At 46.8% G+C, this 13,102-nt stretch overlaps 1 protein-coding gene across 1 annotated transcript; it reads left to right on the top strand.

Annotated features, from left to right (window-relative positions):
* The first annotated feature begins 151 nt into the window (after positions 1 to 151).
* Positions 152 to 11,943, top strand: f10 (coagulation factor X). Its single transcript, XM_064311556.1, has 16 exons — positions 152 to 301; positions 682 to 845; positions 1,482 to 1,506; positions 1,634 to 1,747; positions 2,088 to 2,228; positions 2,462 to 2,586; positions 2,917 to 3,037; positions 3,506 to 4,070; positions 5,995 to 6,233; positions 7,150 to 7,310; positions 8,362 to 8,386; positions 8,963 to 9,076; positions 9,274 to 9,405; positions 10,133 to 10,401; positions 10,671 to 10,788; positions 11,168 to 11,943. Exons 1-16 carry the CDS (start codon positions 244 to 246, stop codon positions 11,731 to 11,733), a joined length of 2,937 nt encoding a protein of 978 aa, XP_064167626.1. The 5' UTR covers positions 152 to 243; the 3' UTR covers positions 11,734 to 11,943.
* The last annotated feature ends 1,159 nt before the right edge of the window (positions 11,944 to 13,102 follow it).

Raw genomic sequence — 13,102 nt, 5'->3', positions numbered from 1 at the left:
GGAATCTGTAGCTGCAGCCTGCTCCAGAGGACTGAAAGGTTTGGAGGAGGGGTCAGCTTTGTAGCCAATGGAAGGAGCTTATTCATCTCAGGGTCCAGGGGGGAGGAGAGGGGGGGGGGGATGGGATGGGGGCGACTGTGAAAGGGGCAGGCCCAAGGGACCACGGGGTAAAGAACGTGGACAGACTTTGGACACTGGGGCAGGGAGAGAGAAAGAGAAAGAGACTTGCGGCAGAATTTCACCATGTGGCTGCGAATTGCCTGTCTCCTGTTGGGGTTCACCGGCTCTGCTCCAGCCTCAGGTAACGGGGGACAGCACGGGGTCCGCGGACGACAGAGGCAGTAACACGCACGCGCCGGTATCTCTGAGTCTCCCCCAGATAGCGAGCGACTCTGGGCTGGATCTGCGCCAGGTCGGCACTGCCAGGCGCTCGCTATCTGGGCTCATATCCCACGGTTCAGCTTCTTCAAAAACTAAAGTTTTTGCAAATGCTTGAAATTCAGTTAATTTTGCAGTGAAACATACACTCATGTACTCACTTCTGCTTTAACGGTTGTAATATAATGGGGATGGGGGGTGGGGCAAAAGCACCAACAGTGTCTTTCCTGTCCGAGTGAGATGTTTGGCTTTAACATGCATACGTAACTCTGGGGACCCCCCCCCCCCCCTGCCCCCCTGCAGTGTTCCAGGGACGGGACCAGGCCCACAGCCTCCTCGACAGGGTCAGGCGGGCCAACTCGGGCTGGCTGGAGGAGCTCAAGACCGGGAACCTGGAGAGGGAGTGCCTGGAGGAGCTCTGCTCGTACGAAGAGGCGCGGGAGGTGTTTGAGCACGACCGAGCCACGGTACGCGAGGCCGCCGCCGCCGCCGTCGCCGCCGTCCTCACTGCTCGCCGCGCAGCCTTATCCAAGGCCACACAGTCACGGGATACGGGATGTGTGCGTTTGTGTAGCAGCCGCCATAATCCAGGGCTACTCATGTAGCGTAGCTTTTGGTTTACAGAATGTGTATAAGCCCTTCAGATGGACATCCGCTGGAGAAAATTAGGCGCAATTCAATCTCAAGGGTGCAACAGTAACGCTTTATCCAGTATTTAAACCCTTAACGTCCTGCTTTCAAGGAAGGATCTTGCTGCCACAGTGGACCCTCTAACAGATGTGTCATTTATTTGCACGCCCCCATGTCTAGTTAAGGACAACACATTTGGTGTTACTCTCAACACAGTCTATGTTAAGTAGTCTCCTTTTGTTAATAAATAAATTGTATATTCATGACCGAAAAAGTAGTAGCTTTGACACAAAATGCTTTAAAACTAATACAAAAGCAGTAGCAGAAAAATTGTGTTGGATATTAACATATCCATTTTGAGAGTGTACTAGATCCAGTTCACAAGTATCCAATTCACACACACTCGCTTTAAGTCACATGCCTCCTTTGACATGGAGAAACAAAATGTTCATTTTCTCCATTTTATTTTACAGGATGAGTTCTGGAAAAACTACAACGGTGAGAACGCCATTTTGTTTGGCAGCGGTGAAACTGAAGTATGTGCCATTGGGAAAAATCATCGCTGGTCCGCCAGGGAGCTGATCAATGAGGTCACGCTGCATCACTGTGTTTTGAATCTCCACAGTTAAAGACAACTGTCATTCCAGTCCGTGCGAGAACAATGGAACGTGCTCCAATCAAGGGCCATCCTACAACTGCCTCTGCCCCCCAGGGTTCAGCGGGCGAAACTGCGAGCTAGGTAATCTCAATTTTAGGGTGAGCACGCCCCCTAAGACCACACCCCCCTGTGTTAAACTGGTCCTGGAGAATCTCTGTATACACAGGGTGGCTGAGGCCTAGATGTGATTGCTAAACTGTCATCCTGCTCGTAAGCTAAGTAAGATGAGAATGTTTATGTGTTACAGCATTTTCATATTCTGTCCTGGGGAGGTATTTAGGGTGTGGCAACAGGGGCCTATTTCTTTCTTCCCAAGGCAAAAACTTAATATAAAAAAAAAACAGTCCCTTCTGTTGCTGTGCTGCATGCTGAACACAATACAGTCAGAGCACCTTCGTCAGCATCGTCTTCCTCGCCGCAGAATTCAAGCTCGTTCCGGACACCTGTCTGCATGACAACGGGGGGTGTGAACACTTCTGCGAGGAGGAAGGAGGGTCCCGAAACTGCTCCTGCGCGGCGGGCTACCTCCTGGCTGAGGATGGACAGCGCTGCCTGGCTCAAGGTGGGACCCAGAAATGGGAGTTTAGCGGGGTTGCCATGGGTGCGGTGCCATGTATCTTTAAAATAGACTAGCTTTTCTTTTTTGTTTTTCTAAGCATTCCCTCCCGTCCTCCCTCCCTCTCATTTCAAGCACTTAATTTATATGACATTTCACACAGTGTGGCCAAAGCAAACGTGACAAATATCAATTACAACAACAACAACAACCAAAGCTCTCCTCCCCCTCTCTCCTAGAGACGTACCCCTGTGGGACGGTCCCTGTCCTGCAGGGGAACCACTCAGAGAAGACGGACCCAAATGACCCTCGGGCGAGGATCGTGGGGGGCACGGAATGCCCCAGGGGTCACTGTCCCTGGCAGGTACAGGAACCACAGCACAGTGAGGAACCTTCACAAGCCTCACACCCCTTTAAACCTCTAAGGTGTACGATCACGGGCATGTGATCAGAATGCTCCTAACGGAACATTCTAATGCCGATGAAACATTCACTCCTGGTAACTGAAAGCGATGGAGTTCTAGAACACTGACTTATAATTTTGAAAAAAAAGAACCATTAAAAAAAAACCTTCTTAAGGGTTAAACCTTGGTGTTTACCATTCCCTGTATGGCAGGAGCCGGTGCCGTTCTTCACGCTGGAGTCTGTGATGTTTGTTGTGATGAAGGCATCTGTGGGCTTTTCTGTCCTCCAGGTTCTGCTGGTGTACGGAGAAAAGGGATTCTGTGGAGGAGCCATCTACACAGCCACCTGGATCCTCACCGCCACCCACTGCATGGAGAAGATAGATGTCAAGCACCTCAAAGTGGTCGCAGGTACAAACCTGTTTATTTTACACACTGGCAGTAGGATTTCTTTAAAGCAGGGCTGCCAAATTCTATTCCTGGAGATCTACTATCCTGTAGACATTTACTGTAGTCCAACCCTAATTTGGCACGCCTGATACTACTAATTAGCAGCTTGACAAAATCTCTAGCTGTTGAATGAGGCGTGCTTTGTTAGGGTTGGAGTCTATAGGATGGTAGATCACCAGGGACAGTGCTGGGCTGCCCTGTCCATTAATCTATTGATATCTCGAGAATGCTGATTTAAGATCATTAAATCACTGCACTGTCTATTTGTGTAGCCCATGTTTGTTACGGCTGTGAACGTATACAAATGTAAATCTGTTTGTCTCTTTAAGATGTTTGTTCTTCTCTCTACTGTACTGCATTGTACTGCGCGCATTTGCAAAGCGTTCGTTCATAAGCACGCCGCTGACTGACTGATGCTACTCGGATCAGGTGAGCACAACCTGGACGAGAGCGAGGGATCGGAGCAGACCGTCCGGGTGGCGGAGATCGTGGAGCACCCGGGCTACGTGGTGAAGACGTCGGACAACGACATCGCCCTGCTGCGGCTGCAGGAGCCCATTCGCTTCTCGGCGTACGCCGTGCCCGTGTGCCTGCCCCGGCGGCAGCTGGCGGACCAGGAGCTGTGGGCCGTCCACTCGCACACCGTCAGCGGGTGGGGCAGGCGCAGCGAGGGCGGCCCCACCTCCCGCATCCTCCGCAGGCTGGACGTGCCGCGCATCCGCACGCAGGACTGCGTGCAGAACAGCGGCGTCAGCATCACCGCCAACATGTTCTGCGCCGGCTACATCGAAGGCAGGCAGGACTCCTGCAAGGGCGACAGCGGCGGCCCGCTGGTCACCAAGTACAGGCGAACCTGGTTCCTCCTCGGCATCGTCAGCTGGGGCAAGGGCTGCGCCCGACCAGGGAATTATGGGATATACACGCGCGTGTCAAAGTACCTGGAGTGGATTCACGAGCATACCGCCGGACAGGCGATTAATGGCACCGAGATTATATAATGTCATAAAAATATCACCTGTTTTGCCCAGCGACATACCAGCAATCCTCTTGGCACACTTTCACATTTTCTTACCCAGCTTGCAGCATTTTATTTATACTTGGTCATGTGATTTATCTCTGGTCTACTTCTGGTCGTCCACTGTCCTGAACTGGGATACCAACATGCCACAGACACACACACACACTTATTAATTTTTAAAATGCTATACTGTATTGCTTAGGGCAATTAACTATTAGAAAAGGCTCATAATAAAATAAAATGTTTTTAAAAACATAATTATATTTTTTTCATTCACAGCCACACTTTCAACATATTTCTTTCAAAAAGAACCCCTAGAAGAAAATTCCATATCAGGATTTCATTTGGAGCCAAATTAGTTAAGTTTATTTGAACCAGGTGATGCACAGTGCAAGCTCCAGGGCCAGATTTATGAAACAGTTTAGACAGTGTAGAATCAACCTGTAATGTTTGCATACAGTGAAATACTTGTTGAAGCTCTTGAAAATGTGAAGGTCTAATTTCCAGATAGCTTTCAGCTTTCTGCACACCAAGTCATCTGACTAGGAAGCTTGGTGTAAAGGAAAGATTTGCAGATTATATGGCAACCACCTTATTTCAGTTACCTTCGCTTTCCTGTCCACATACATGATGCGAAAGCTCCATTTGCCCATGTAATTGTAAATCTGTTTACATAAATCTGCTTAAAAAACGAATGGTTGAGTGACAGATTGAATAAACTGTGTACATATAAAAAATATATAATAACATTAAATTTCATTTAATACATGTATGTTTCTATACAAACTTTGCTTACAATTAAAATGGGAAAAGCAAAAGAAAACTATCTATTCTAGACTATCCATCATATGAGATGAGAAAAGGCTTTAGCTTCATAATTTTGCAATTAACACAAGGTAATATGCTTGTCACAAAGCCGGCTGATTCTTCACACAAAGAAAAATGACTAGAACTTAAATAATTATATAAGAAACATACAAAAAAGTTTTTTAAGAACAAGCTAGTTCATGCACTGAGACTTCAGACAGTTGCATTAGAATTGTTTGACAAAAGTAAGAAAATGTTTGGCTACCTTAACAGCCAAACCTACTTAGCACAAAAAAGAACTAGATTTGGGCAGTACAGATTATCTTAAATTGGCTCACAATTAGCCTCACCTGGGATAATTCAAATCAATCAATTAGTTGCCTACAACATACAATGCACATGAATCAAAACTTCTTTAGAAGGCACTTAGTTTCAGAAGCAGCATAAACCCCAATGAATAACGCAGATGTGGTGCAGGATCTGCTGCATTTTAATTTGCTCACATTGCAAAAGCTTAAAAAGTGATGTTGTGAAGCATCACGTTTGTTGCTGGTCATACGGAGAAATTGAATACGAAAAGGGAGAGAAGCGTAAAAAACTTGAACACAATTATGCGATCATAGACCTGCCCTGATCTGGGTGCAGCCCACAGACCGTGGTGCAGCCACTGGGTGGACCCAGAACCAGGCAGCGGTGCTCTACGGCGCCACCTGCAGCCAAACAACGGAAACACGTTCCGCACGAGCTACTCTAACATGAGGCTGAGGCTCTTACTGCTCATACTGGCCAGGGTGCAGTCGATCCCAAATCAAACTGATTTCTGTTAACCATTGGCAGAGTCAGGCCAAAGAGAACAGAGCAAATATTTACAACATATCTTGTCCTTTTTGGAGTGCGCACGTCCCATGCGACCCCTGACCCCAGCGGAAAAGCAGTCTCATTGGTGGATCTGCTGACCGTCTCCATGGTGACACCATGGGCCGTCCATCAGAAAACGGCGTTCGTCTAAAATGTGAAAACAGGACGCAGTATCGGTGCTCGCTGAGGTCAGCGGAGACTCTCTTCCTGTCTCTCATCCCAAATGACCCCACAGAAACTCATGCCCGCCCGAGACCCACAACCCCCCCCCCCCCCACACACACACACACACACACTACACATTATCTGCTGCGCAAGGTCGGCGACCTTTCTCCCGCTCTCCGTCCCCCCCTCTCGCTCCCAGTTCTCACGTTCCTCTGGAGTGGCGAGGTGTACTATCCTGCGAAGCGGCCATGTCTCGTCTCGCAAGCAGTTGCTGTCTCTTCCTTCTGTTTCAGCTGATTTCCGCAGAGGGTAGGTACCGCCATTGTTCAGTAAAAAAACTCAAGGCTGTCCTTGAAAACAGGACCAGACACTCAAAGGAAGATTTTAAAGTCAGACGAAAAAAATCAAGCAAGCCATGGTAATACAAAACTTAAATTTAGACAGTGAGCATGTGAAATCTATAAATCGAGAATGGCAGAGTCAAAATTGTATCGTGGTATCGTAATATAGGAACTATAAAAGTCTGGGTATGCCTGGGTAGTTCTTACTCTATGCCATTTGACAGGGCATACGTAGGAGTGTGTGTTATGCCACTTGGTGGAATGGTGGATTACTACAGTCATTCCCTACAGCTCTAGGAGGTTCAGTGCTGTGATCACAGTCAGGAGTTATCTTTGAAGGTCATTTTTTCCATTGTTTGAAACTCAACAAACAGACTGACATCTCTCAGCTCAGTTCAAACAGGCTGACATATATTAGAGAAGTTCATTTTCTGTTGACGGACTATTTTCGAACTCCTATGGTCCACTTGAGCAGTTTTTTTTAGATGGAAGTATCTAAGAGCAGGTGAATTCTGTAGGTACCATGTCTAAAATGTACAGATTCTTCTGGTTTCATAAACCTGAGTCTGGAAACCGGGGGGGGGGGGGGGGGTTGACAATATGTTTGGGACTATGTTTTGGATTTGGATTAGGGGCCATATTGGGGTGGATGGGGTGCTGGTTGTGTGTTGGGGGGAGGTACAATTGGGAGAATGTTGTGAACCACAGAGGGATTTAGGTGCATATTGCTGTGGATGGGGATGGAGAATGTTGCATATGACTGCTGTTGGGGGGTGGATTCTTTGGGGGGTGAGAATGTTGTGCATGACAGCTGTTGGGGTGGAAGGGGTGGGTTTTTTTTGGTGGGACTGCTGTTATGTATGACTCTTGTCCTCTGATCTCAGTTTTCCTCCAGGGTCAGGATGCAAGTCAAGTGTTGGCCAGAAGGCGCCGGGCCAACAGCGCATTTGAGGAGTTCCGTAAGGGGGACATGGAGAGGGAGTGCATAGAGGAGAGGTGCAGCTATGAAGAGGCCAGGGAGATATTTGAGGATGACAAGAAGACAGCAAGTAGCACATCTTCCTCTTTCACACCCACTCCCCCCCATTCATCTTCCAACACAGTCTACATGCTTGTACTGAAAATGAAAGTACAGAACATTCTAAAACTGGAATATATACAGCACATTCTAATACTGTGAAATATACAGCACAGTACAGCACATTCTAAAACTGTGAAATATACAGCACAGTACAGCACATTCTAATACTGTGAAGTATACAGCACAGTACAGCACATTCTAATACTGTGAAGATACAGCAAAGTACAGCACATTCTAAAACTGAAATACACAGCACAGTACAGCACATTCTAAAACTGTGAAATATACAGCACAGTACAGCACATTCTAATACTGTGAAATATACAGCACAGTACAGCACATTCTAATACTGTGAAATATACAGCACAGTACAGCACATTCTAATACTGTGAAATATACAGCAAAGTACAGCACATTCTAAAACTGTGAAATACACAGCACAGTACAGCACATTCTAATACTGTGAAATATACAGCACAGTACAGCACATTCTAATACTGTGAAATATACAGCACAGTACAGCACATTCTAATTCTGGAATGAAAACAGTCTAATGACGGGGTTATCAAATGTTGGTGTTCCTTCTAATCACAGTTCCAACTACTGAATTGCAATTGATTGTTCTTATTATACACTTTAGACGTCTACTGAGAGTTATTATTATCATTATTATTATTATTATTCATAATATAATAATAATAATAAATTAATCCATGAAGAATGGCTAATTAGGACAGGCCTCCTGTGGTCCTATAAGGGGCTGTAGTCATTTAAGGAGGAGATGTGTTTTGCTCACAAAACTCTCAATGTTTAAGTTGATACAGAATTCATAAGTTGCAACATTGAAGCGCCTGGCTCCCCCACCCTGCCCCGCCCACAAACACTTGTGTTCATACCGTAATGTACATCATAACTGTAATATATCATTATAACTGTAATGTATCATTATAACGTAACTTACGCTTTTAGGCAGTTTTCATTTACTCTTTTAATTGTTTGTTTCTCATTCCCTTAGGACGAGTTCTGGAATAAATATTTTGGTAAGACCAAATGGTCCAGCTATGTTTTGTCGTGTGTGGGTGTGTGTTTATGGGTGTGTTTGGGGGAGATTTCAGCTATGTTTTATTTTGTACGTGTGTGTGTTGGGGGGGGGGGGGGGATTTCAGCTGTGTTCTGTGAGGACAAGTTTTTTTTTTTTGTTGCCCTGTGTAAGTTTGAGTGAGGTTTTCCTTTGTGTTGAGGTGTTGTGGTGCTAGGGAGAGTGTGTTAGGGGTATTAAGGTCAGTGTTGGAGGTGGTGTAATTGGAGTGGGATTTTACAGTGGGGATAAAAAACAGAGTTCACATTAAGAAGATTGTGTGCATTGCGAGGTGAGTTTTAAGCTGCTGTAGGCGGAAGGGACAGGAAAATGAGATTTTAAAGAAAGCGTTTGGCTATTTGAAATGGAATTGGTAGGGTAGAGTTTAGGGTGCTAATCGCACTGTTGGGGCACATGTGATGTATAGGCACCCTCGGCTGTGTTAAGGACGGTTTATGTTTTAAGGGAGCAGCTGAGTATTGTAGGAGCTATACTGGGGCGTTTCACTCCTCGCTCAGCCATGTTTGCGGCTCCACAGATGGGGATTCCTGCGAATCGTTGCCCTGCATCAACCAGGGTGTCTGTAAGGATGGAATCGGGAAATACACCTGCTACTGCATGGCTGGGTTCCAGGGAGTCAACTGCGAAATTGGTAGGGTACCGTCACCATGGAAACCATCTTTGCCATTCCCTCCCGAGTCCGCTGATCCTGAGGATCCTTTGATCCCTGGATAAAAAGATGGGCTTTGTAAGCTTTGTAAATCAAAAGCGATTGTGCTCTCAGCTCTTGTGTTCGCCCCTCTGACACCCACACCTCTGTCCCCCCCCCCCCCCCCCCTTCCCCCTCAGCCATCCCACAGCTGTGCATGAACAAGAACGGAGAATGCCAGCACTACTGCCACGTCCAGAAAGACAGGGTCCAGTGCTCCTGCGTCAAAGGGTACTTCCTGGGAGAGGACAAAAAGTCCTGCATTTCCCATGGTGAGAGAGAGGGGGACAGATAGACAGACAGAGAAAGTGTGTGAGTTAGACGTGAGACAGCATGAGAGAATGTGACCGGAAAAGAGTAAAAGTGAAAAGAGAGTAAAAGTTCAAACGATATTGAGGTTAACTTACATTTTTCGATCAAAGCAGGGAGTTTCCAGCCTTGGCGTTACCACACTATACACACCCCCCCGCCCCTAACCCCCACTCCACTCCACTCCCACTCCACCCCAATTACAATTTCTGAAATATAACAAGCCATAATTAATATTTCCCACTTAAACTTTCCCACTTAATTGTACATAAGAAACACATGTTAATGTTACAATAAATGAATGTTTCAGACTGATTAACGGACTTCCAATCGGTAAGATCAGCCCGCAGACAACTTGTATTTCCATTTCGTGCAATGTGCTGTGATATGAGGACATTTGAGAGAGAGAGAGGGAGCTCATCTCCAGGCTGTTACTTCTTCAGCCGACATGGCTCAGGAGGTAAGAGCGACTGTCTGGCAGTCGGAGGGTTGCCGGTTCATACCCCGGCCCGGGCGTGTCGAAGTGTCCTTGAGCAAGACACCTAAACCCTAACTGCTCTGGCGAATGAGAGGCATCAATTGTAAAGCGCTTTGGATAAAAGCGCTATATAAATGCAGTCCATTCACCTCACACACTGACTGGAGGCGCATGAGCTGCAGGTTGAACCCTTCCTCCTGGCTCTCCGGCAGACCCCTTTAAATGCGGCGTTCGGAAATCCGGAAAAACCAGGAGGATCTACATCTACCAGCCTCAAGACAACTCCACGAAGCTCGGCAACGCTACTGAGGAGATCGGCGCGAATAACGTGACCGACGCCGCCGCCGGCGTGAATAAGACGGTCACTACGGTTATGAAGATGGAAGACATTGCGGATGAGGACTATGTCATGCCAGAGGTTGCCGCACAGACACGGATTGTGGGTGGGGAAGAGTGCCCGCCAGGAGACTGCCCATGGCAGGTACAGTAGACACACGGATACACAGACACACAGACGCACACACACTCACACACACACAGACACACTCACATACTCACACACACACACACACACACACACACTCACACACTCGCTGACTCGCTCACACACACCTGCGTACTTCATGCAGGCAAATACACGCATATTTTTTTGTCAGGTCAGGTTTCATTTTAGAGTGTGCATAAACACATTGGAGAAAGATCAGCATGCCTAGCTGATGGGACTTCTGCAACCGTTCCGTCCTTCCTCAGGCTCTCCTCATGAACACGGAGGATATGGGATTCTGTGGGGGCACAATCCTAAACGAATACTTCATTTTATCTGCAGCACATTGCATGAACCAGACGCGGTCATTCTACGTCATAGTCGGTACGTTGCATCTGGTCATTCTACAATTGAGTTTTCCCATCTAAGACCAGGCACTAGTCTAATATTAATAGCAGTTATACTAGTCTGAAACATGGTTTGTCTATCAACTGATATTATGAATGATAGCTAGCTGCTTGCTTGATTGACAGTGTCATCGTTATCTTAGAACAGCAGTTATAACAGTCTGAGACATGGCTTTGTCTACAGACTGATATTATGAATGACAGCTAGCGGCTTGCTTGATTGACAGCATCACCATGATCTTATAAAGGCAGGGGGAATTACTGCTGGTTTGTCCCATCTGACTACTGCTGCTCACCCTGGCCTGAACTCCCCCCCCCCCCACCCACCCACCCCCCCCTACCCCCCCCACCCTCAGGTGAATTTGACAGAGAGGTGGATGAAGGGACGGAGTCGATCCACAAGGTGGAGCAGGTGCTGACGCACAAGCACTACGTCCCGGAGACGTACCACAACGACATCGCCCTCATCAAGCTGAAGGACCCCATACGCTTCACGCCCTTCGTCCTGCCGGCCTGCCTGCCCGAGAACGACTTCGCCGAGGAGGTGCTGATGCGGCAGGAACAGGGCATGGTGAGCGGGTTCGGGCGGCTGCGCGAGGGCGGGCGGCAGGCCACCCTCCTGCAGCGCCTCAGCGTGCCCTACGTGGACCGCGCCGTCTGCATCGAGTCCAGCCAGTTCAAGATCACCAACCGCATGTTCTGCGCCGGCTACGACATGGAGACCAAGGACGCCTGCCAGGGCGACAGCGGCGGGCCCCACGTCACCCAGTTCGGGGAGACGTGGTTCGTGACGGGCGTGGTCAGCTGGGGGGAGGGGTGCGCCCGGGAGGGGAAGTACGGCGTCTACACACAGGTGTCCAAGTACATTGGCTGGATCCGGTACGTTATGAATAAATTTGAGCAAACAAATACAAATGCTTGATGACTGTTAACCCTTTTCAGATCATAAATATGTGATAAGAATATTCTTAACTGGACATTCTAAAGGTGATGTCACAATCGCTACTGGTAATTGAAAGCAACGGAGTTCTAGAACACTGACTTTTGAAAAAACATTCAAAAAAAAAAACCTACTCTTCAAAGGGTTAAATAAGACTCACAGAGACAAATAAAGAGGCTTTTTGAATGATGATCTCGAAGTTTCTGTTCTCATTGCACACACCTACTTCAGAATTACCCACAATAATTCAATTCATACTTCTGGTTGCTTTTCCCAGTGAACTATTTTTTAATCACATCAACCAATCATGGTGCACAGACCCAGAATACAAAGTTATCAGCCAGCAGACAACACTCATCTCTGACTAATCTCTCAGAGGGCAAAACTAGGGTTCTACTTAAAGTTATTTTCATCTGCAACCAGTAAACTGTTTTGCTCTTACTTTCTCTACACCACAAAAAAATAATCACTTGGGCAAATCTCTTTCCAAACACACACGCGCACATGCGCACACACACACACACACACACACACACACACACACACAACTAGGCAGAACACTGAACACACAAGGAGGTTGAACTCCTGCTCAATGTTTGTTCTGCACTGCACTGTTTAGTCAGTGTCCTTCAACAAAATTGTGTTTACACGACAAGAGTCCACTTGCAGAACAACGTGTTCCACAGTATGTAGAGATGGCACATTCGGATGGTTAGATCATTTAATGCGTCTATTCAAAGATCAGCTCCGTTTTTATATCAGCAGTCTAGACAGTTACAAAGGTGCACCCACAAAATATTTATAAAATGGACTACAGAAACTGCAAAAGGTGCACCCTACAGACTGTATTCACAAAAATGTCACATTACAGGTATTTAGCAAATGATCTTATCCAGAGTGACTTAAACAACTTTTTACATAGCATCCATTTATACAGCTGGACATTTACTCAAGCGATGCAGGTTAAGTACCTTGCTCAAGGGTACAACAGCAGTGTTCAACCCTGGTACTGAACCTGTGACCTTCAGGTTACAAGACCAGCTCCTTACGCATTAGACGACACTGCCACCCCGTTAGAATGGAACTATTCAGAAAACGTCCAATGCTCTATTTGAGTGGAAAACATGGCTATAGAGCCCTGTCAAGGCAGAACTGCACTTCATCAAAAATGTGCCGGAAAGCATGAGAAATCAAAAACACAGATCAATACACAATACAGGACTAAGAGTAAGTAACCATCTTCCTTAGAGAGGACCTGAACCGTGCAGTTTTAGGACCAGAGTTTTTCATGAAGGACCTGAATAAAACTTGGTCCATTTGCACCTTTAATTATTTTTGTGATGAAGAATGA

The sequence above is a fragment of the Anguilla rostrata genome, chromosome 15 (assembly GCF_018555375.3).
Source record: "Anguilla rostrata isolate EN2019 chromosome 15, ASM1855537v3, whole genome shotgun sequence".
Lineage (NCBI taxonomy): Eukaryota > Metazoa > Chordata > Actinopteri > Anguilliformes > Anguillidae > Anguilla > Anguilla rostrata.
This window is presented reverse-complemented; position numbering and strand designations above follow the sequence as displayed.

Bases quoted from the DNA above. Each gene is read 5' to 3' on its own strand.
- f10 (XM_064311556.1), top strand. From the start codon at position 244: ATGTGGCTGCGAATTGCCTGTCTCCTGTTGGGGTTCACCGGCTCTGCT. The intron at 846-1,481 runs GTACGCGAGGCC...TTTATTTTACAG, and splicing joins TTGAGCACGACCGAGCCACG to GATGAGTTCTGGAAAAACTA. The intron at 4,071-5,994 runs ATAATGTCATAA...ATGACCCCACAG, and splicing joins ATTAATGGCACCGAGATTAT to AAACTCATGCCCGCCCGAGA.